This window comes from Xenopus tropicalis, chromosome 5 (genome assembly GCF_000004195.4).
Source record: "Xenopus tropicalis strain Nigerian chromosome 5, UCB_Xtro_10.0, whole genome shotgun sequence".
Taxonomy (NCBI): Eukaryota; Metazoa; Chordata; class Amphibia; order Anura; family Pipidae; genus Xenopus; species Xenopus tropicalis.
This window is the reverse complement of record NC_030681.2, coordinates 38,673,793-38,699,557: the sequence shown is the minus strand read 5'-3', so window position 1 is coordinate 38,699,557 and position 25,765 is coordinate 38,673,793. Positions and strand designations below refer to the sequence as shown.

The 25,765-nt window shown below is 40.3% G+C and overlaps 1 protein-coding gene and 1 long non-coding RNA gene across 2 annotated transcripts; both read left to right on the top strand.

The window, feature by feature from the left end:
• The first annotated feature begins 939 nt into the window (after window positions 1-939).
• On the top strand, window positions 940-15,739 carry LOC116410963. The gene is made up of 2 exons (XM_031902698.1): window positions 940-1,137; window positions 11,321-15,739. The coding sequence occupies exons 1-2, from the start codon at window positions 1,015-1,017 to the stop codon at window positions 15,737-15,739; spliced, it is 4,542 nt and encodes a 1,513-aa protein (XP_031758558.1). The 5' UTR covers window positions 940-1,014.
• A 1,891-nt stretch (window positions 15,740-17,630) lies between these two features.
• Window positions 17,631-25,292, top strand: LOC116411103. Its single transcript, XR_004222848.1, has 3 exons — window positions 17,631-17,723; window positions 23,826-23,946; window positions 25,167-25,292. It is a non-coding gene; the product is annotated as an uncharacterized LOC116411103 (long non-coding RNA).
• The last annotated feature ends 473 nt before the right edge of the window (window positions 25,293-25,765 follow it).

Below are 25,765 nucleotides of genomic sequence, written 5' to 3'. Positions count from 1 at the left end.
TGCTTTCTGCTGACTCTTTACAGCTTTTATTTGGGGGTCAACGACCCCGGCAGCCAAAAAATCTATTGCTATTTGAGATTACAATTTAATTGTTTTTATTACTTATCTTTCTATTCCGACCCACTGCTATTTCTATTCCAGTTTCCCATTTGAACCAATGCCTGGTTGCTAGGGTAATTTAGACCCTGGCATGCATATCGCTGCTAAAATTCCAATTAATTTTACTGAACATAAGCTAAATAATTCCAAAACCACAAAGAATAAAAAATGAAGACCAATTACAAACTGTTTCAGAATTTAATTTAAAAGGTAAACAACCCCTTTAAGAAATAATCATTTGGGCCTGCCTATCATCTCATAAGTAACAGCAACCTTTCTGCAACTGCACATGTGGGCCTATTAATTATGTACAGAACCTGCAGAACCTCCCTCATTCTGCACCAGACCTCTGCCTGATCCAATCGTGCCAATCTACCTTTGGGGTGGGAGGGAGGGCATTGTTAAGCTTGATGTAGAAGGAGGAGAGGAGAAAAAGAGAGACTGTAACACAGGCAGGGAGCCACACATTGGACTGATGTCAGGCAAAGTGAAAGAAAACACAGTGGGCCCCCAGAATCGGTGGGCCCGGGCAAATACCTATTTTGCTTATTTATTAAAGTGGCCCTGGCAATCAAAGCTATGCATTCATTTTCAAATCTGTAAGCAGCTTTGTACAAATGCTGATTATTTTCTCTTGGTGGGTACAGCGATGCAATCTACCTCTATGTTAGCAAATGAGACTCAGTGTATTTTAGGGAGCCCCAGTAAATGTTTCTGTAGCCATTAATAAGCCATTGTAACCACTGCCCTATGATAAGGCTGAAGCATTTATTTACTATCATCAAAGTACCACAGACAGGATCTGGAATGTGTTATACAATGGTATTTTAAACAGAACATATTTCTTTATACAGACTAGGTGAAGAATGTGATGATGGGATTCTAAAAAAAGAGCTGGACTTAGCATCTAAATCTATGTTGATTTTTGGGAAGAATGTCTTATTGGCAACACAGAAACTCAACATTCAGCCAAATTTTCAGAAACACCAAGAGGACTTAATCATTTCTGCACAGAATGTTCTACTAGGAACCCTGAAGGTATGTACTGATACGGGTGTTCCTGTATTTCTCTTCATAGAGCTAGATGTCCAACAGGACCGGTTATATAAACCAAGGGGCACATTTATCATGTTCCAGTTTCACTCATTTATGATTTTTTTTCTTGCAGCATCTCAGGTCTTAGAAAATGAAACCACTGAGCACACTAGCATTACATTTTCTAAAACATTTAGATCAGTGGATTTAATCAAGAAGATCTTAACTTGTGTTAGTAAACAATTTATATAATGTAAGACTACGGAAACCTTAAGCAGTTTAAAAACAATTTTCTCAAGCATTTTGATCCAGGAGAAAGATATAATAAGTATGTGAAAGTAGGAAAGTCATGGTAGCATTGTGCAAGATTTTTGCATTTTAACGTGAAAAATTAGGTTTCTTGGTTTTTTATAAATCTGTATGTTACTGTTGGATTTAGCAGATACTAAAAGGCAATAGTGAGCATTTGTTTTTGTAAAAATAGTTGCAAAAACATTACACATTTTAAAGGTTACCAAAACTGGAACAGGTTTAAGTTGGAAATGCCTGTATAGTAAGCAGTGTCGGACTGGCCCACCAGGATACCAGGAAATCTCCCGGTGGGCCCAGGTGTCAGTGGGCCCTCCTGCCCTTTACCAAATGGCCTGCTATATGGTCATTACCTATTTCTAAATAGAAATGAAGAGGAGAAATAGATGGAAGAATAGATGCTAACATGTACAGTAAATAAAAGAGACTAGGAGAATAAAGAGGTTGGGCGAGGAAAGGAGGAAAAATAGTTTGGAGAGGGGGCCTATGGTATAAGGTTTTCTGGTGGGCCCTTGGGGTCCCAGTCCAACACTGGACCTGCTCCCCAACTCCTCTCTCATTCCCTCCTCACACAATGGCATTCAAGACTTTGCAAGGGCTGCCCCCCTTCTCTGGAATTCGCTTCCACAATCTGTCAGATTTCTCCCAATCTCTTTGCCTTCAAAAGATCTCTAAAAATGCATTTATTTAGAGAAGCTTAGCCTAATTTAGCTTAACATAACCTCAGTGTGCTGCTGAAAGCAATAACCTGTGCCACATCTCTCACCTTGCTTAACTCTGATCTTGCCCATTCCCACACCTTGTGTCTCAACCCTCTCTCCTTGTAGATTGTAAGCTCTTCTGGGCAGGGCTCTTTTTACCTCTTGTATTGGTTATTAGTTGCGTTATATGTTACTCTGTATGTCCAATGTATGAAACCCACTTATAGTACAGCGCTGCAGAATATGTTGGTGCTTTATAAATAAATGTTAATAATAATAAGCTCTTGGGGCATCATTCATGGGCATGGCCTAATGTCTGTCTGTGCAAAGATATAACATAAATGTCAGCGTAGGAATTATAGGAATTTTATTACACATAATGGGGCATTAGTTTTAGCCCAGGACACAAATGCTAAAGTGCTTAGTAGTACAAGTGTGTTCCCCTAAGTGCTTACTTAGGAGAAACCGGGTGGACAATGTACTCTGCTCCTCACGCTGAATTTTGGTTAAGCCACTTTATGATTCCTTTAGTAACATTGACTAAGAGAAATATATTTTGGGAAGTTTTAAAAAAAATACATGGAAAATATACATTATTTCAAAATGTTTTTCAATAATTTAGTTTTCCTTTGAGCGGATATTAAAGTACAAGTGTGTATAGCTGACAGAATATTTATCGGCATTTATTCACTATGTAATACAGCTGCAGTCACTCTGACTAAAAGTGAATCTTGTAAGCTCCTGTTTCTCAATGTTGGACAAGGTACTCGGTGCTGGGAGTATTCAGATTTCAATGTATTAATTTCAGGTTTAAAGGACATGTAAACCCCAATAATATATTTTTGCCTAATAAAAGAAAACTTAATTCTAAGCAACTTTGCAATATACATTCATTACATATTTGTAATGGTTTTTGAGTTATTTGTATATATAATTGCTATTAACCCTTTAAGTGCCAGCAGAATTTGACATTTCGGTTCCCCTCAGTGCCAGACGTTTTGTAAACATTCTGTGCTCTCTCAATTTAGGGGCTTTTACTGGGGGCAGGGTTAAGTTTAGGTAGGCAAACTATATATTGTTTTTTTCTGGAGAACCTGAGCTTTCCAAATCTGCTAAAAAAATGCTATTTTTCTTGATATAAGGATTTATACCAGAAACATATTTTATTTTATGGACAAAAATTCAACTGATTTGGAAAGTCTCACGTCTCCGGAACGTGCAAAAACCCGATATGTATAGTTTTATGGAGATTTCTGACTTCTATAGATCAAAAACTCCCAGCAGTAAATTACTAAATTTTCAAAGCATTACAGCAGAATATGGCATACTTTAGATTCCAAAGATCCTGAGACATTAGGTTTACCCCAGGAAACCATATATTTTTGAAAAGTACACATTCTGACGAATCCGAAATGGGTAACTATGTCTTCCAACTCCTAAGTACCAAACGGCAATGCTTTACTGAATTTAGTATTTTCTATAAAAAAATTAAGAAAATTCTAAAAAATCGCCTCAAATCTTCCACTTTCAAACATCATATCTCCCACATAATATTAGGTACCAAGAAAACACACCCTAAATATGAAAGCCAAGGGTCCGCTGAACAGTTTGATGCCCATTGTGCATAGGATCACCGATGTATCTGGCATTTAGAGACCCCATAAGGAAGTTAGTGCATACAAAGTGTATACGCAGCAATATAAGCTACCGGCATGTGCATTATGTGCCATAAGACCCCCTAACACTACGGAGACCCTAGAAAACCATACATTTTCCGAAAGTACACATTCTGACAAAACAAAAATGGGTAAATACATCTTTTTACTGCAAACTACCAAACTAAAAAGCTATGCTAAACAGAACGGTTTTTATGACATTTCTGAAAATCGTCACAAAGTTTGCATTTTACCTCATTATGTACCCCCACATTTTGTAACATACCAACATAAAACTTTCTAAATATGAACGCTGGGGGTCTACTGAACAGTTTGATGCCCTATATGCATATATTGGCCAAACTATGTGGGGTACAGGGGCACCCAAGTAAAAATAGTGCATATGAATTTTCACATAAGATGTGAGAGCATGTGCATTATGTGCTATAAGACCCCCTAACAGTATGGACACCCTAGAAAACCATATATTTTCCGAAAGTACACATTCTGACAAAACAAAAGTAGGTAAATACAACTTTCTACTGAAAAATACTGAAACTACAAAGCTATGCTAAACAGGTTTATGTGACATTTCTGAAAATCGTCACAAAGCTTGCATGTTGCCCCATTATGTACCCCACAATTAGTAATGTTCCAACATAAAACACTCTGAACGCCAGGGGTCTACTAAACAGTTTGGTAAATCTGTCCATGTGCAAAGACAAGTAATAAAGAACAATGTGAAATGCAATAAAATTGATAAAAATAAAAAAAAAATTTTTTTTTTATATCTGCGGTCAGAATAACAGTTTGAGTATTTTGGCTTGGGCAAATAAGTTTTACAGACAAAGTTAAGTGAACAACAACTTTGCATAACTGAAAATGCAATAAAATGGCTAAAAATGCAATAAAATACCTAAAAATGCACCACAATCACAGAAAATGTAGTAGAAACACCAAAATAATACACAAAAGGTATTGCGCAGTGCGGTTAGCTCTGGCGTTTGAAGCAGTGTAACACAAGCAGCAGACCTGACTTACTGGAGGAGCCTGGCACTTGCAACATTGTTTAAAAAGTAACAACCAGGAGTTCAGCAAATGCTGCTTTCAATAGCAATTACATATACAAACTAGAAAAGTAAGTTTGAGAACAAACTTCATGTTGGGTTGAAAAACATGAAGTCACTGAATGGGCTCTGCCCACTTTCTCTAACCTTGGGCCACAGCTATATAGTAAAAACCACTGTGCAAAGTTTGGGGACCCTGGTTTTAATAGTGTCTGGAAATGGATTGGCTATTGGTGGCTCCGCCCACTTGTTCTAACCCTGAATATGTAGTCAGCCAGTGACTGACTGTGCAAAGTTTGGGAACCCAGACATAAATAGTGTGAGAAAAGCAGCATTTTAAATTTACACAAAAGAAATTCAATAGCTGAGGTAAGTCTAATTGGCTGTTGGTGGCTCCACCCATAAAAATGCAGTCCCCTAGTGGCCCTGGTGTTAATACTGTGAGAATGGCAGCAGGATGAATTTCCCTATTGAAAATCAATCAAAATCTGATTGGCTGTTTGTGGCTCCACCCACTTTTTCTAACCGCAGTTACCAGGTGACTAGCTCTGCAAAGTTTGGAGACATTAGTATTAATATTTAAAGAATAGCAGGAGTTTAAATTTAAACATATGAAGTCTATAGGTGAAATCTGATTGGCTGTTGTTGGCCCCACCCACTTTTCTTAACTTGGAACATAGTCACCCAGTGATAAACTGTGCAAAGTTGGGGGATCCTGACATTAAACATGTGAGAATGGCAGCAGTTAAAATTTCCATACTGAGAACAATAAAAGACGTGATTGGCTTTTGGCGGCCCCGCCCACTTTCTCTAACCTTGAGTACGAAGTCACCCAGTGACTGGCTGTGTAAAGTTTGCGAACCCTGGCATTATACTAATAAAATTCAATAGGTGAAATCTGATTGGCTGTTGGTGGCTCCACCCAGTTTTTCAAAACTAAAACTGCAGTTTATTGACAAACTGTGAAAAGTTTGGGGACCCTGGTATTAATACTGTGAGAATGGCAGCAGGTTGAATTTCCCCATTAAAAGTCAGTAGGTAAAATCTGATTGGCTGTTGGTGGCTCCACCCACTTATAAAAATACCAAAAACCTTAAATGCGTAGTCACCCAGTGTCTGACTGTGCAAAGTTTGGGAACCCTGGCAACAAACCAGTAAAAATCAATAGGTGAAATCTGATTGGTTGTTGGTGGCTCTGCCCACTTTTCAAAACTTAAACTTCAGTCCCCTAGTGACCAACTGTGAAAAGTTTGGGGACCCTCGTGTTAATTCTGTGAGAATGGCAGCAGGTTGGATTTCCACCAAGTCAATAGGTAAAATCTGATTGGCTGTTCACAGCTCCGCCCACTTTTGGGCATCCAGCAATCATCATATTTTCATTCAGGCTGAGCCCATGACTGTGTGATTCAAGTTTGGGGAGTGTCGCCTCAAAGCTGTAAGATTGGCAGCAGTTTCAATTTCCCCATTAAAGTCAATGGGTGAAACTTGATTGGCTGTTGTTGGCCCCTCCCACTTTGGGGTCATCCAACAAATGTCGCTGTTTCATTCGGGGTGACCCCATTATTATGTTATTCAAGTTTGGGGGGTGTAGCTTCAAAGCTGTAAGTGTGGCAGCAGTTTGAAAATTTTCCCTGTCAAAGTCAATGGGAAAATTGGGGGGTTCGGAGCGGCGCCACAAAAAGACGGGGGGCGGGATCACTTAGAAAAGCACAAGCAACCTGCTCCGCTATAGGGCGAAGAAGTGTGGAGAGTTTGGGTGTTGTACCCCTAAAGCTGTAGGAGGAGGAGCGTTTAGAAAATGGGGGGCGCTAAGAATAAGAAGAAGCGGAAGAATAAGCCAAAGTGGAAGAACAGTCAGTGGGGTTTTCAACCCAACACAATAACTATTAAAGCACTAATAATGTTTAACAAATTGATATTGGAAAGTTGCTTCAAATTATGTTTTCTTTTATGAGGCAAAAAAATATTTTTGGGGTTGGCATGTCCTTTATGAAAATATATGAATGTAAATTTTTCAGAAAATGTATTATATGAACTCCAAAAATATAGATAAATTAGGTAAAACAACCCATATGATAAAAAGGGCCCACTGACTTCAATGTATCATTTTGGGGGAAAACAAATGTTTTGCAAAACATTCGCTCGAGCCAGTATAGTCCTCCACGACCATGGAGATTATTCATACTGGCTCCCATTCACACAAGCCAGTATAGTCCTCCACGACCATGGAGATTATTCATACTGGCTCCCATTCACACAAGCCAGTATAGTCCTCCACGACCATGGAGATTATTCATACTGGCTCCCATTCACACAAGCCAGTATAGTCCTCCACGACCATGGAGATTATTCATACTGGCTTATCACTCACTCACACATTCACACACTAAGGGTAGGGGGAACCTATCTGTATGTTTTTGGAGTGTGGGAGGAAACCGGAGAACCCGGAGGAAACCCACGCAGGCACGGGGAGAACATACACTTAAACTCCTTACAGACGGTGCCCTGGCCAGGATTGAACTCGCGACCAGTGCTTCTGTAAGGCAGCAGTGCTACTCACTGCGCCACCGTGCTGCCCAGTTAACTGACTGCCCATATAGTAATCTTGTCTTTTACAGCTCATGATGTCATCAGTGCAGCTTTCAGATAGGGCTACTTGTTCTATGGAGTAACACTGGGGCAGTATCCCAAAATGCAGCCTTTTCTCCTAGTATCATATTCCCCCTTCCTTTAACTGTATAATGTCAAATATACAATTGGTTTACAATGTGTTTTAATGTTTTAATGAGGGCTGGGCAAGTCCTTTCCCTCTCCCACAAGAAACAGCCATAACTGTAAGTGACAAACAGAACTGTGCAGTAGCAGCAGCCCAAGTGTGTGTTTAGTGGCGCTGCCCCAAACTGGAAGGTTATACTGTGCCCCAATATCAGCAGTTGTCTCATTCCCAGCACTTTTATTTCCACGCAGCTTCTACTGTGTAACAGTCTCCATTAAAGCACTAGCTGTTGGATACTATGGTACGGCCCTCCTCCTGCCAGCAACAAATCCCTTCAACCTTATATTATACATGGGGGGGGGAAAAACATGACAATTCCTGTCCCAATGCGTCTTGCCCTTTGCAAGATGCCCCCTAAGACCTGATAGTGCCAGACATGATGGGTCTCATCAAAGGCTATTATAATGTGAAAGTTATTTGATCAAATATCCCTGGGTGGTCAGACTGATGTTAGAGGGGTTTCAGCCTTTTCCAGATCTCTATAATAACTAAAAACACTGAGACTGTTTGCCAGTGATATGAAGGTGGAGGGAAAATCTCATTAATTGTCACCTTGTGCCGAGTTAAGATGGGCAACAAATGTTCTGTTCACATGAGCAGGTGGAAAGGGGCTGCATCTGGGCAAACTGATGGGCTGTAGTTACGATTAAACTAAATAAGGGGAGTTTGTTCTGTTTGCCTTTTTTTTTTTTTTTATTTGTCCACAACCAGCAGATGTGTTTCCTGCGACAAGCAAATATTTCATTCTGCTCTTATCTGCACTCTTGCACTTTTATTGACAACTTTTCTACCCCCTACAGATCTGGCAAATGACTTTTACTTTTCTTCTAGAAGTCATTGGCCCATCTATTCATTGGCTGGTCAATGTATGTTAAATACTTATCATACCCTGGACATCTGTGTACAATATAAAATAAATGGAAGGATGCCACATATGTAAAAAAAATCACTGTTTGCCCAGTAGCAGTAACCCATAGCAACCACTAAGATGTTTGCTTTTAAATAGGTGACCAGCAATTCTAAATGCCGATTGGTTGCTATGGGTGATTGCTCCTGGGCAAACTTAGTCACTTTTTTTTTTACATAGCCCCCAGTGTTCTGTCTATTAATGCGCTAAATCAAAATCATCTTCAGCTTCTAATCCATGCTGCGTGGTGCATTTGCTCTGAAGCATTACCTTGCAAACACTACTAATCTTTGTGGCATAGCAAGTTCTTAGTTGATTTATTGTAGAGGATTTAATAAGAAAATCAGGGACTCTATAGTGCAATACTGTAGTAGGTAGAACGGTAGTTTTTAAGGGAATCTGGCACGGGCAAACACACAGATTTCAATGCCGGATTCTGCAGGAGAAGCTCTATTAACTGATGCTTTTTGAAACGCATATTAAGCATGTTGAACTGGCCAGTGGGTTAGTGTGTAACCAGATAAACACTTCTATGGACTTTGCCAGTTGATATTCATAAAGCATGGCCATCAAACTGGGGAGAGAAAGAGAGATATTAGGATCCATACTTTCTTTTCTGAAGCCAGAAGCAGATTCAAAAAGCATTGCAGCCTAGTTATTATTATTATTATTGTTATTAACATTTATTTATAAAGCGCCAACATATTCCGCAGTGCTGTACAATAAGTGGGTTTCATACATTGGACATACAAAGTAACATATAAAGCAATACATAACTAATACAAGAGGTGACGAGGGCCCTGTCCAAAAGAGCTTACAATCTACAAGGAGAAAGGGTTGAGACACAAGGTGTGGGAATGGGCATGACCAGAGTTGTGAGAGGTGTGGCACAGGGTATTGCTAAACTAGATTAGGGTAAGCTTCTCTGAATAAATGCGTTTTAAGAGATCACTTGAAGGCAGAGAGATTGGGAGAAAGTCTGATAGTTTGTGGGAGCGAATTCCAGAGAAGGGGGGCAGCCCTTGCAAAGTCTTGAATGCGAGTGTGTGAGGAGGGAATGAGAGAGGAGTTGAGGAGCAGGTCAGTAGAGGAGCGTAACAAGCGGGTTGGATGGTACCTAGAGATGAGTTCAGAGATGTGGGGTGTGGCAGAGTTATGAACTGCTTTGAATGTGAGAGTCATTAGTTTGAATTTTATCCTGGATGGTAGGGGAAGCCAGTGCAGGGATTGGCAGAGTGGCACGGCAGAGGAGGAGTGGTTGGAAAGGTGTATGAGCCTGGCAGTAGTATTCATTATGGACTGGAGAGGGGACAGTCTTTGGAGGGGAAGGCCAATTAACAGGGAGTTACAGTAGTCCAGGCGAGATATTATAAGAGAGTGAATAAGAATTTTGGCAGCATCTTGGGTGAGATCGTATTTTGGAAATATTTCTTAGGTGAAAGTGACATGATGTGGTAAGTGATTGGATATGAGGAGTGAAGGACAGGGCAGAATCAAGGATAACCCCAAGGCACCAGGCCTGGGAAGATGGGGTGATGGTAGAATTGTTAACCGTTATAGATACCTCGGGAACAATGTGGGCGTTGGATGGGGGAAAGAGAACCAATTCAGTCTTAGAGAGGTTTAATTTAAGGTAACGCTGGGACATCCAAGTGGAGATAGCGGTCAGGCAGGAAGAGACACGAGTTAGAAGCTCTGGGTTGAGATCAGGAGAGGAAAGATAGATCTGAGTATCGTCAGCATAGAGGTGGTACTGAAAGCCAAAAGAATTGATTAATTTTCCAAGTGAGGAGGTATAGAGAGTAAATAGTAAGGGGCCCAGGACAGAGCCTTGAGGAACCCCGACAGAAAGAGGCAAGGGAGAAGATGATTCCCCATTGTAAGAGACACTGAAGGATCGATCTGAGAGATAAGATGAAAACCAGGAGAGATTGAGAAGTATTACTAGCGAGTAGAGTTTTTTGGCTTTAGCCGATAGGAGGAAAAAGAGTTTGGAGAGGGGGCCTATGGTATAAGGTTTTCTGGTGGGCCCCTGGGGTCCCAGTCCGACACTGATAGTAAGGTTACCGCTTTCCAATGTGCTACACTACATTTTTGTGCAATGCCCACTTTTTAGCCACTCCCTCATCACTGCATACCCACTGAACATCACAGCCATATATTTTATTCTTAATATAGTTCCCTAGCAAAGCTCCAAAATAACTTTATACATACATAAAAGCTTGTGTAGGAGGTTTGTAGGATGTGGGAGGAGGGAAGGGGGTCAGGTGACAGCAGCTCACTCCTTCTTTCTGCCTATCCCGAAATTGCAACAATTGGCTGGTGAGGCAGCTCTGTTGCCACGAGGACAGACAGGGACAACTTTCAGAGGCGGAGACACTTGCCAGGGTCAATTTTCCAGGTGACAGGGAGCTTTAAACAGGGACTGATGGTAACCTAACAGAATAGCTGTCAGTTTATGAGAGGTAAACCCCTTCTAATTAAGTTTGGAAGAATCTTTGTGTATGTAAAGGTAGGCTGGAGCATATCTTCACAATCCAACAGCATTAAAAATGGGCACCCTATGGCCAAACACTTCCTCAAAGTACGGGAACACCAACATAATTGAAAGAATTGCAAGTAACAGTGAGATCCCGAGATCCCTATTGCTGGGAGGTCCCCAAATATGGGTTGTGAGGGACCCACAGGTCCCAAATTACACCCCTTGTTAATTTACCCTAAATGTGCTTCTGTTATATACAAATTAATCACTACTCCGTATGTTTTAATAGATACTCCAGCTAGAAGATGATGCAGCAGTAAGGAAGATTTTTCAAGCTACAGACTGGCTTCTGGATTGTTTAACATTTCTACAAGCAGCTGAAAACATGTCAAATCTGCTCATTTCTTTCCGGGAATTTGCAGAAGCAATGCTCTTGGTTAATACTTTGACCGAAAGAAGAATTCTTGAGCTTAAACATTCGCTACATCAGGAACATTTATCACAAACACTTCAGAATCTTAAAAAATGTGTTCCGATGTTATACACAGCAATACAGAGTGATATGATGCATCCACAGAATGACCAAATACTTGCTTCAAAATGGTATATATTTGACTTAGCTGCAAAAACAGTCGAAGAACTGAGGCTTATACTGACCAATGGGACGATCAAACAAGAGCAGCTGAAGACAGAAGGAACATTTTCTCAGCAGATGTGTCATTTACTTGAGATCCTAACCAATCCAAAACCTACTCGTTTGCACAACTCTGACTTGGATTTCCTTGCTGGAGGCATAGTTTTTTACTCTATGTTTGTAGCAGATTGTTCACGACCAGCTATAAAATTAAGGCTAGTCCAACATTGTCAACAACTTTTGGAACTTAGAAAAGATATATCTGACCAATTAAACGACTGTCTACCCGAAGGACCATGCCAACGGACAATGCAACACAAACTAGAGCAGATATCCAACAAGATGAAAGCTGAGATGGTCAATCTAAATCAGACTTTGGTCTCAGCAATTTTCTATCAGTTTCTAGATGCTTTTACTGGTTCCCATGATACCTTAAAAAGGCTTCTAAAATCTATAATGAAGAACAATAAAAAGTCAGGCTTTCATTCTCAAAGCCTCTTTGGTTCAAAAGCCCTTCCAATTCTTCTTCAGTCCTTTCAAAACCACACAGAGAAGTTATTAAAAGTAGCAGGTCTTGTTTTAGCAAAATGTCCCCATGATAGCATTATTAAAGAAATACAAAATTCTACAAATGCTTTGTGCACAGTACGGGATGCAGTGATTGGTTTTGTTTTAGACAACAAAGTGCATTATGAAACGAAATTCTTTGAAAAGGCTCAGTCCATATATCAAAGATGGACTCAGGCTACAGAAAGCTTATTGGCCAGTCTTGATGGAATTGTGACTGTCCATGAATTCCTAGATCTGTGTATACATGAGATAGAGGACAAGATACGTGGCTGTGAAAAGTCATTTAGGAAGAATGAAGTAGAAGCATTTCACAAGCAAGCTGATGATATATGCAGCCTAACAAAACATGTTGTTCAGTTTACTAATAGATACATTGATCAAAGCAAGGATCCAGTTTTTAGAAATGGCTTGAGAGTTTTTGTACGCCAGTTGGAATTCTCTCTGCTGGAAACAAAAAAATCCATAAATAAGTGTACAGAAGAGCTTTTGTGTGTAAAGGCTCACAAGGTGTTCTTAGACAAAATGAAACATTTGCTTGACAACATCTACAAAGTGCAAGAGGGAGTCAGTGGCTATAAGCATCCAGACTTACTGAGTCCCTTAAGAACTGAAGTTCATCCAGTTGCGGAGAAACGAAAAAGTATTGCTTTCAGTGAAGCTGAGGATCTGCAGGAAGAAATTGAGAAAACTGATAATGAATACAATGATTATTTACCTCCCCTTGAAAGCTATTTAAGCAAGCCTCTTCCTATAAGGGCTCCATCAAAACATGCAAATAATTTAGACTCTATTAACAAAATTCCTTTAAGTTTACAACCAGAAACAAACAAACTCATATTAGCAATAAAGACAAATGATCTGGAAAAGATTTCTAAATATTGTTCTTCTTTAAATGAAATTGCAAACTCTTATATTGAACTAGCCAAGGTGTCCGTCCCGTTTGTGGATCCAGTTGCATCCAAGACGTTGGCAAAGTACAAAGATATCGAACACCTTATCCCATACTTTGCTCAGTTTAACCAAGAGGTAACAACCAAAGGGAATTTAAGCATGGATAAACTTATCCAGACTGCTATTTTTGTTTCACATAATTTGGAAGAAATAAAAAATTGTCTTATAGCATCAGCCTATTATTGGTATACCTTTTCCTATCAATCATTTTGCTCATCAGCTAAGGCAGGTATTCCATGCAACATGGAAATATTTAACAGAACGATGCAGAGTTTGGCTTCAATTGTCCAGTTAGTAAACCAAAATTCTGGTCGGAGTGATGACAAAATGGGGGCAGTTTCTGGAAAACACGAACATCTTGCTAAAATTCAGATTCTAATGACAAAGGCCCAAATAAGGGCAAACCAACTCCTTTGTAAAGCAGGGTTTGATAGTTTTCTATCGGATAAAAGTAATCTGGAACATAGTTGCCTTCAGTGGTCCTTGACTGTCCAACATTTACTCAAACACATTGACGATTTCATGCAGTTTGATAGTTTATTTATGTCTGAACCTATAGCTTTAACTAAAAAAAATATTGCCAGTAGCAAAAGCTTTGTACAGCTTTGTGAAACATCCTTGTGGCTTCAAGAAGCTGCAGCATTGTGTTTTCCTTTGTGCATGGAAGGGAGTTTGGAGAATAATATTGGTTTTCTAAAGGAAGACCTGGGATCGCTGAGAGAGTCTATCCTAAAAATAAGAGATGACCTTAACAGTTCCACTAATCCTGCCTCTAGTTTGTTGGTGGACTATGCTCTCATTCAAAGACAGCTGATTCTGAAGATGAAATTACTAGTCTATCACCTAAGAAACAACTTCAAGAAAAAATGTGGCTTGGTGCAAAGTTTAGTGGACTTTGTTGTGCCAGCTCCTATCAAACAGGGGAATGAAGATAAAGTTATAGCAGTAAAATTTGCAAAGGATTCGTGTCTTCTTGTTGAAAATATGAAACTCGTAAAAAATGCTCTTCATACAAAAAGTGAAGAATCAATGTTTTTGGTAGAACATCTGACTTTTCTTACTTATGATGTTGTGACAAAAGCTGGGGAACTTCTGGAGCATCATCAGCAATGGGAGAGTTTTAGGCTAGAGGTTATGTCACTGAACTGGACAGCAAAGGTCCAGCAATTAATTCTACATCTTCAATCCAATGCACAAATAGATCCCACAACAGTCACATTTATTAGGCAATGTTTACAAATCAATTCAGACCCAGAATTTCTAATAAACGGGAAGTTGATTTCACTTGAAAATGAAAAACAAAACGGTGTATCTTTAACTTCAGCAAATACTGACGTACTGACGCAACCGGCGGTCTTGGAAGAAAATGAAAACGCTTCCAGAGATAAAAACCACAATATTAATTGGGAACTAATCAATACACTTTATGAAGAGACTACAGTTTGTGGCAAAACTAATGACTATATTGAGTCTATTATTGATGAAAAGAATGCCACCCTTGGGGCAGGGCAAAAAAAGGTGAAAGGAACACAGCATGAGGCCAAGGAACAACATTTGATTCAGGGTGGATCCAAAATGCTTTATGAGAAGGAAACTGAATTAAAAGGCATGAAGGTCCAGCAGGATAATGAAAATGTAAAACCATTTCAGGCACCCAGTAGTCAAAACAAGCAAACAATCATCAATAAGGAAACAAACAATGCTTTCCCTGAAAATTATTTTGAAGAGGGGCAGAAATATGAAGCCGATAAAGAACAGGACGTAGCCAGTCAGAATATATCTGTTGTAGTTGATGGGGAGCAACAATATTCTGCAAATGAAAAACTCATTGTAGTCCCTAAGCAATGTGAACATGCTGTAGATAATGAGATGATGGAAGCATCCCTGTGTAGTGAGCAACCTATAAATATACCTGTCTTGTCAGCATCTCAAAAACTGCATGGTACCATAGCCAGTGGGATCATTCCAGAGGGTAGTGATGCAAAGCCACTAGCAGAATTCCATGAAACAAAGAAAACAATTGCTGCAAGCCTAGCACCAAAGAATTGGAAAGCTAATGACATAAAAACAGAGAGTGGGAATGGGAAGCCACATGTTACCTGCAGTGAGCCACTAAAAAGCACTGCTGTTCTAGCACCAAAGACTTGGCAAGCTAATGACATAAAGACAGAGAGTGGGAATGGGAAGCCACATGTTACCTGCAGTGAGCCACTAAAAAGCACTGCTGTTCTAGCACCAAAGACTTGGCAAGCTAATGACATAAAGACAGAGAGTGAGAATGGGAAGCCACACGTTGCCTGCAGTGAGCCACTAAAAAGCACTGCTGTTCTAGCACCAAGGAAGTGGCAAAGATCAACATCCAATAAAATATTGCCAGAGACTGACAATAAGAAACTGCAACCTAAATGCAATGAACAGAAGATAAACATGACTGCCAGTGCTGCAGCCCAGAAGGTAGAAAACAGAAAATTATCAGAGCCTGGAACAGGGCAGAAAATAAAATTCTCTGCCACTATAAAACCAAAACAGGTATTTATTTGCATTCTGTTTTAGGAGTCAGAATACACTGTCCAATCAGCAGGCATTGGTCTTTGTTTTTTATGTTGGAAAAGAATATACCCTCATTACTACTTCATACGTCACACCCACATTACAATAGGGAGGTTTATTGTCATATTTTAGTTATGGTAAAAGAGCTGTGTTTGGGATGTAAAATTTAAAATATTCTTTCACAATTTATTAGTGATTAAGTGGAAGATCAGTTTAATTGAACATGAATGTGACTTCTGTATGTAGTGATTTAAGTAAGTTTATATCTTAGATTTAAGTAAATTTATATCTTATCATTCTTACAACTATAATATTGTTATTTCCTTTTTCACTGAAGTTCCTTTTTTGCATTATGCTGTCATTTGTACAGTATGTCCTGCTGACCAACACCTTGATTCCTTCATTTGTTTCTCCCTGTGATTTGGCTGCTCATATACAGTAGATACCCTCCTTGTAGTGATCCATGTGCATTGTCCAAACAAAATGATATAATTTTAGAAGGACAGTGGTACAATGCCTATCACTCCTGTGCTAATCTCCTACCTACGTATGGGATGTGTAGATATTATTTCCAGGCAGGGGCAGCACATGAATTAGAACCCTCTTCACCCTCCAACCCTTATTACTACTTATATGTATTGCAGACTAGTGTGTTACTTACATCCAGATTAGTGTGTATCCTACTTACATCCAGATTAGTGTGTATCCTACTTACATCCAGATTAGTGTGTATCCTACTTACATCCAGATTAGTGTGTATCCTACTTACATCCAGATTAGTGTGTATCCTACTTACATCCAGATTAGTGTGTATCCTACTTACATCTAGACTAGTGTGTATCCTACTTACATCTAGACTAGTGTGTATCCTACTTACATCCAGATTAGTGTGTATCCTACTTACATCCAGATTAGTGTGTATCCTACTTACATCCAGATTAGTGTGTATCCTACTTACATCCAGATTAGTGTGTATCCTACTTACTGTACATTCAGATTAGTGTGTATCCCACTTACTGTACATTCAGATTAGTGTGTATCCCACTTACTGTACATTCAGATAGTGTGTATCCTACTTACATCCAGACTAGTGTATATCGCACTTACATCCACATTAGTGTTTATCCCTTTTACATCCAGACTAGTGTATATCACACTTACATACATCGCATCACTAGTGTATATTGCACATATTGTACATAAATGTTTCCTTACTCCGTTCCTTCTTTATTCCTGTCCTATGCAGTTTAACCAGACATCATCTCCAATAACACTTGGGTTTTTTAATAATACCAGCTGCCACCCGCCACTGTCTTTTGATCCATTTTATAAAGTCATACTGAAGAGCCATAATTGGAAAAAATTATTATATTTTAAAGGGGACATATTGTGTAAAAAACAAGAATGTGCCAGGGCATTACACTCTCTTACATATAGAAGGAATGTGCTTAAAAATGATGTGTTTCTTGGCTAATTTATTGAAAATGACCCCCAAAACAATACTAGTTGCACTCTCTGCCTCCTCCTTTCTCAGGCTGTGCAGCGGAGCCAAAGTCACTCACCACACTACACTGTAGGAGAGGAACCAATCAGTAGCTAGGCTGACCTGATAGGGAACTGAAGCCTACCTTTGCTTGTGTGACTGCAGGGCTGTAATTGGCTATCCTTGTCATACTGTGCTTCTGGCAAGAACCATTAGAACACGCCCACCCCTCATTTGAAACATGGGCAGGGGCCTTAGCAGATCTATGGGGAGCTCTAATAAAGCACACATTGTAATTGTAATGATAATTTTTAGCCCAGAGTGACAACAGCACCATTTACTATTTTATTACTATTGCCTATAAGATTTGAGTGTTTCTCATATCCTATATGTCTCCTTTAAACCAACAGATTAACTTTACACTGCACCCTGCATTCCAGTTGAGAGGGATGTTGCGCAGAGCAAATAGATCTCCTGTTACTGATGATGCCGAGACATGGGAGGGTGAGAACAATACAGTTGTAAAAGTAACTAAAGAAATGGCAACACAAATGTCTAACATGACACAATATCTAAACAGGAAAGGCCCAATAAAGGTATTAGCCTTGCATGGCGACAAAATATGCTACAAACTTGGTTCTAGTCTAAAAGCTTGTGAGCCTTCATAATGGGAATTGTATTATTGATGGGAAGTTGATGGATACTGTTAAAAAGTGTAGTTACTCATCAAGTACTTGTAAATACTTGTAAGGTAACTGTTGCTATTATTACTAAAACTTTTTTTCATACATTTGTCTATTTATTTCACAATTTATTTTTGAGCTCCTCAACCCAACATTTTTTTTTATCAGCAACATTCTCATGATTTTAGTTTCAGACTATTTTCACCTATTTTTGTTGAACTACTATTTAAATCATAGTAGTTAATATTAAAGGAGAAGGAAAGGTAAAAACTAAGTAAGCTTTATCAGAAAGGTCTATGTAAATACAGCCATACACTTACAGTAATGGTGCACAGGATTGTTTTCTTCTTTTTTTGTAAACATGTTCTTCCATATCAGACTTCCTGTTCCTCATGAGTCTGCTCAGTTTGCTCCTCTTTCCCTCCCATCAGAATGTGTTCCCCCTCTCAATTGTGCTGTGTAATCCTAGCTACAAGCAGCTAGAGCTGCAGCACAGAAGTTACTGAGACCAAGCTAAAATGCCTATCTTAAACAAACAGAGGGATCTTCTAGGGCTGTTTTCTCAGGTATGGTAAAGCTTTCTTCCAAAGGACATGTGGTCCTGCAGGCCACTTTTTTCTTTTAAATTATGTTTAGTTGATGAGTGTCAGTATATAGGCGCAGAATTAAGTAGGTATGGCTTTCCACAGTTTACCAGAAAGCAGTCCTCCAAGGTCTCCCATACCTGTTAACTCCCCCTGATTCCCTTGAAATTACCCAAAGTCAGTGGCATAACTACAATGCAGTGGCCCCACGACTTCAATGACTTCAGAGGAGGGATGGGTGAGGCATGGTTATATAGGTTACAACAGCATGGTGGATTGGGTGGGTTTCGACCAGGCTGGTTAGGGCTTGTCATCACTATTGCTCATTGCTCTGTTTGTGAAGCGTTCATGCTTGCTGAAGTCTGTCGTTCCCGTCTAACTGGGAGCCAAACTTTTGTCTCTTCCTTCAATACTGAACCCACTCTGCCAACAACCTCAATCAGTATTGTGACTTTGCTGTCTTGCTGCCAGCCCTTGGCCTTCAACTTCACTATGACCTCTTTGACCACTTCCCAGACAGGAATTTACTTTCAAGGTCGGGTTCTGTTCTCACAGTAGCGTGCAGATCGGACTAATGTATGTACCACAAAGTCTGGTTTTCCCCAGCACATTGTCATAACTAATGACAGCCCTGTCTGCCAGTATATCTGGGGGGTATAGAGTGTACTTTTTATAGAAGATGCTTCTTTTTTTCTAGGTGTATGTTACCTTTAGATATATAAGTAAAATTGCATTGATACAATTCCCATTTCTGAATGCAGTTTTTTAATTGCATGCAATCGGACACTGCCTGTCTCTGGAGTCCTAGAGTCCAAACGACTGAATTAGCCTCATATCACCCACCTTAGCTGGGCATATTGGGAGAAGATCTGCTTGTTTGACAACCTCGCCAAACTTTGCGAAAGATTAAGACACATTTGCATATACAAATTAAACTACAGAAGGGCTAAAGAGAACCCTGTGTTCAGGGCCGGAACTAGGGGTAGGCAGAAGAGACAGCTGCCTAGGGCGCAACGATTGGGGGCACCAGGCAGCCTCTCCTGCCTACCCCTAGTCCGCGCTCTTTAGTCATTGCCCCCGCCGCTTGTCTTTACGCGGTGGGGGCAATGATGAATCGCAACGCAAACCCCGCCCCCCCCCCCGCGTTCAACTGCGCATGTGCGCCAAAGGGGGTTGGGGCGAACGAGGAAGGTGCAGGGGCGAGGTGGCCGACCGGGTTGCCTAGGGCGCCCGGTCGGCTTGGCCCGCCCCTGCCTGTGTTTATGTGACGAAAAATCACATGACGAAAATCACGCATCAAATCTGAATCATGCTGAAAAAGGCAGAATCTTGGCTAAATCCTGAACCGAATCCTGGATTCGTGCATCCCTGCAGTAATGAGTTCTCAGCTGAACCCCTGTCTAGCAGAGTACATTACAGTACTATTCCCATAAGACCTGCTGTAAATGAATGTGACACAAGCACATAGAAGGGGGTTACTGAGGGTGTTACACAGGATTGGGCAGAGCTTTATATAAATGCATGTTCTCTATACATAAAACACAGTTCCCTCTTCTGCATGGGTTGGATTGCTGTGCCTTCTGCTGTTTGCTGTGGTTTTATTCATTTTGATCCCAGAGTGAAATTCTGCTGTGGAAACAAATTTTGTTGGTGTAAATTGACACAAATGCACACAGAATATCATTCATCTTGTTAATTTTGCCATCTATTTTAATATATCAATTACTTTTCACTTTAGAACACAGATCAGCTCATTGCTGCTGCTAGACGTATAGCTGAAGACGGACAGACTTTTGTAAAATTTGTCCGAATAATGGCCAAAAATTGCATAGATAGGAGGAGTGCGGCAGAACTGTTGTGTGGTACGGAGCAAATTCAAACCATTAGCAATCAACTTAGCATTATTTCCAGGTATCCAACAATATGAGCCTCTAGTATTTTCATGTTCATAAAAATGCATTTGGGAACTAATACACATTTATTAATAGTCAATATTTCTACTTTTACTGGTATAATGGGTTTTGCCACTGCCATTGGCAGAATGATCCTTCAACACATGGGAATACTGCAGCCTGGGAATACTATTGCATGGGCCCTGCAGCCTATAATAGGAATGCCCTGCCTCAGTCCAGCCTAAATAATAGGACAGCTCTCTGGGGTAGCCATGACTTTAAATTAAATTAAATTAATAATGACAGTGACAGTGAATATCACTTTGAATTACAAGAAAGTGTCACTTTAATATAAAGTAATGTAATAAAAAGTGTTATGTTTGCCCATATTGACTAACCCATTGTTTTCAAACAACTGACTAGTAAATGTTACCTGCTGATTGGTTGCTATGGTTTACTACACCAGTAGCAAACGTAAGACCATTTATTACGTTAACCCCTTAATATTTGTGTGTTAAAAGAGATATGAAAGGTATTTATACCTTTCTATAGCACTAAAGCATGATCTCGGTATCTTCCCTGTTATGCACTTGTCATTGTCTTTTCAAATGGCAACCAAAAGTTAGTATTTGGGGGTTTAGTTCATTTTGTTTATGGTATTTTTTCAGATCTAGTCTGTTGTTTAGTTTGTATTTTTTAATGTAAACCCCATCCATTACCGCATATTAGGAGAGGTGGAGGAAACCCCCCCCCATAAATGTTAAAAAAGGGGGTAACCATTTTGACTTTCACAATACTTCCCAGCTATCCCACTTTGGGTGGGACTGCTATAACTTAGTGACCAAACGGTACTGTTCTTACTAGGAAGAGGGAAAGTTGCTGAGAATTGGAAATTACAATAGTGGCATTAGAGCAGCTGCCTGGCTCTGTTAAATCCTGGGTCTGTCTGCACCTTACATATAGGCAGCAGTTAGCAGTACTTAACAACGATGGTTGGATAATTTGGGGTTTGAGTGGATAAAACAACAGGAATGGAGAACATCTAGAGTTTTGAGAAAGAGTTGCAGTAGGAGTCAGCCTATAAGCAGTTAGGATGGAACAGATGGAGATCCTCAATTCCTGGATTTGCAGTCTGTGGATTCTGGCATATTCCAGAGGGGCTGCTGTAAGATGCCAAAGACAGTCAGAGGCAGGCCAAGTCGACTGGGCCCCCTAGGCAACCCGGTTGGCTACCTCACTCCTGCAAGGTGGGTTGGGTCATTGCCCCTGCCACACAATGACAAGGGAGTGGGACTAGGGGTAGGCAGGAGAAGTACCTGGCTTGTGCCCCCTTATCATTGTGCCCTAGGCAGGTGCCTTTTCTGCCTACCCCTAGTTCCGGCACTGACAGTCACTGATTAGTGGGCTAGTGGAGAGCTGTTTGGCCCTCTGTGTACCTGATGTGTCAAGCCCATTTTAAATCCCAGTCTGGGTGTGATAAAGGGAAAGAAGGCATCAATTATTTTTGGATTTAACTAAACTGAATTATACACAAACAATTCTAGAAAAATCCATATTCTGCACCTAAACATTATTATGCGCCTAATCACTGCTTGCTGCCCACTACAGGAGTGCAAGAAGGGCCCATGACCCTACAAAAGACTGACGCTGGTAATAGGTAACATAACATTCCCTGACACTATTTCTATTTTTAAACATGTTGACTTTCAGAAAATATTTTTAACACTGTGCTCATGAACCAAATAGAAGTTTATTTTTAATTGAAATACAATTCTGCCAAGCAGAGAATTTAGAAACCAAATACACTAGTCATTGCCTGATTGTCCAGCAGATGGCACACTTTCCACAGACACACAGTTAGTAGAACTGGTGACATTTACCAAACACATACACAATGATATTGCAGAATAAACAAAAAAGCAAAATGATTGGACATCTGTTTCAGGGACACTTTGATAAAGCACAATAACATTTGTGAGGGGCTACGTTAAGTGCTGTGGCACACGCTGACACGCTGATAAATCTCCGTTGTTGCGGGCGAATAATCTCCCCGATATGACATCCCACCGGTGAGAATGTAAATTGCTGGTGGGATGTCGTATACGCGGTGTGGAGATTTGCCAAAATCACAGATGTTGCCTCGAGTTGAAACTGCCATCCCACCGGCGATTTACATTCTCACCGGTGGGATGTCATATTGGGAATATTAGTCCCCCGCGACAAAGGAGAATTGTCGCGGGCGACTAATCTCAGCGTGTGCAAAAGCCCTTAAGGGTTGGTATACTCCATTGTTTAATACCAATAGGGCTTGGTTTGAATATACTATTTGCCTGCAGTTTCAATCACATAAAAAAAAAATCCATTGTTTTTGTTGTGTCTTTAGCTAAACAGGGCATTTGAAGCTACTCCAAGTTTGGTCCTTGCAAGGAAGATAATTACATTACCTGTGTTCAGATGAAAGTCTTATTATATATTATTATCAACCTTGCGGACTATGCTCCCAAAAATGTCATGGCTGGTATTATAGGGTATAGTCTTTTTTTAAGCCTTTACCAGATCTTGCCAGACTAATTTACTTGCTTTTTATGAGGAGGTGAGCAGGAACCTCGATGCTGGAATGGCAGTTGATGTCATCTACTTGGACTTTGCTAAAGCGTTTGATACAGTATTGCTTAGAAAGTCTATGATAAAATTGAATATTGGCCTGAAACATAATATTTGTACTTGGATAGAGAACTGGCTGAAGGATAGAGTACAAAGAGTGGTGGTAAATGGAACATTTTCTAATTGGGCCAGTGTGGTTAGTGGCGTACCGCAGGGGTCAGTCCTTGGTCCTTTGCTTTTTAACTTGTTTATTAATGACCTGGAGGTGGGCATAGACAGTACTGTTTCTATTTTTGCTGATGACACTAAATTGTGCAAAACTATAAGTTCCATGCAATATACTGCAACTCACTCAGGGTGATTTGACAAAATTGGAACACTGGGCAGCAAAATGGAAAATGAAGTTTAATATTGAAATATGCAAAGTTATGCACTTTGGTAGGAATAATTTAAATGCGAGTTATACACTAAATGGTTGTGTTTTGGGGGGATCCTTAAAGGGGGGGGGGGGCAGGTCTTTAAATAAAGGGAAGAGCCGGGTTGGTAGGGTTAGGGTGCAGGTCAAGTTTTTCTCGACACACACATCACTAGGTTTACTTGGAGGGGTTGATGGATTTTGGTCATTTTTCAACCCAGCTTAACTAAATATGTAACTATGTATGTAACTACAGTATGTAACTAAATACTGTATGTAACTATGTATGTATAATCCCCTACAGATGTAACTGATTTCCCTTAACAAACTGACAGTGGTTCTTTCTATCATGAATCTTGTCCTGTAGAGCTGCCATATTCCATGTTTTATTTCTGATATATCTATATCTTCTATTGTTGTAATAATAGTGTAAAAGCAGCCACGGGATGTGATGATTGCACTGGGGAAGACGTGCTGGTGAAAAATGCTCAGAACTTGATTCATGGGGTTTTACAGACCTGGAAAGCAGCAGAAGCTGCATCTATCAAGGTGAGAAGAGTTTGATTACTCAGAAAGAGAAAATAAAATAGAAAATAAATAAAAGCAATTGCATGACTATGCCTGTGTCCCACAGGGTGGCTGGTAACCGCTACATGTAGCTAACTAGACTCGGGTTTCATGGATGTGTAAATGGGCCATAATAGCACGGTACATCAAACTGCTGTCTTCCACCCTCTCCATCTGTGTAGACTGAAAGGATCTGCCTGCTAGCAGGCCGCAACTAGGGATAGGTATAAGAGGCACGTGCCTAGGGCACAACAGTTGGGGTGCTGGGCAGATACCTCTTCTGCGTGCATTCCCCTAGTATTTACCATTCTGTAAGTCTGGTACCTTGAATCTACCTGCTTGCAGATGTGCTGCTGCCTTGCTGTGGGGGGAGAATATAGGAGATGAGGTGAGTGTGTGGGGGGGCTGGGACAGCTGATGGCTTGCATTAGACAATCTCACTTTTAGGCCCGACATGCTCATACAGAGCAGATTTTGGCGTGAAAATGCATACTGGGCCAAAATCCGCTTAGTATGCACACAAATAGGCAATTCCTGTGACTGTCAGTGTGCACATACTGTATAAAAGGAACAGAATAAAACAGGTCGGCAGAAAACGATATATATACGCCATTAGCCTAAAGGTGGCCATACATTATAAGATCTGCTTTTCCCTGATACGCCCGACTTAGATTGTCAGTATTGTACTAATTGGATTGGTTAGCCCTAGGGACAGAGATAGGAGTGGTCAGAACGAGGACCACATCAATGAGACTGGCTGATCTACACCTGGCCATCAGGGGTCTCCATACATAGCAGATAAGCTGCCGAATCGGTCTAAAGGACTCAAATTGGCAGCTTAAATCTGCCCATGCATGGTCACCTTTAGAAACCAATAATTTCCCACTAAATCAGTCCATGATGTGATATTTCTAAATTAACAGTGGCACTGGATTCTTGCCATAAAATTATCCTCTAAATGCTTATGTAAGTAAAGGTTTCCATTAGTCCCCGATTCCAGACCTTGGTTCCCCAGGGTAAACTGTCAGAGGAAAATCCCCCCCCCCACTGCCATGGTCATAAAAAAATCCAAATTACAGAAAGATCCCTTATCCAGAAAACCCCAAGTCTTGAGTATTCTAGATAACATGTCCCATATCTATGTCAAAAAACCAAAACATACAGGAATATGTATAATACATGCCATGTTTTCTATCTGACAGGGCACTGGGAAACCTGCTGATGAAGAGGAAGCCGAAGTTGCTGATTTTTGTAACCAGCTAAGGAAAAAACTAATGTTCCAAAAAAACAAATAAAACTTTTGCTTCATGCAGAATTTTCACATTTCACACCCCAGGTTTAACATAGCCTGATAATCCTCCAAACTAAACTAAGGGTGGGATATTGCTCCCTGGTTGCCAACAACAAGTGGAAGTACAACTCCCTGTGATCCCTCCTTATACTAACTCTCCAACACGCCACCCATTTCCTTTGTACCTAACCTGTATCCTGCCTTACCTGCCTTTCTAACCTGGTCAAAGCTCCCTCTTCCTCAACCCCTTGGAAACTCCATTCTCTTTTATATTCAGATGAAAAAAGTGGTCCTGATTACAAAATGTGTAATAGCAAAATAGGCTGTGAACTGCTGCTCTAAAGAACCAATCTTGTGCCACCAATCCACTACTGTAAGGGGCTATATAGGGATCTTCTTAGCTGTGCTACTTGCCCAAGCAAGTATCAGTTTTGGTGGTGTGATTCTGACTTGGTTTTGACAATGGTAGAAGGACTGGTTAATGAGGACTGGTCAAATTTTAGTCCTTTG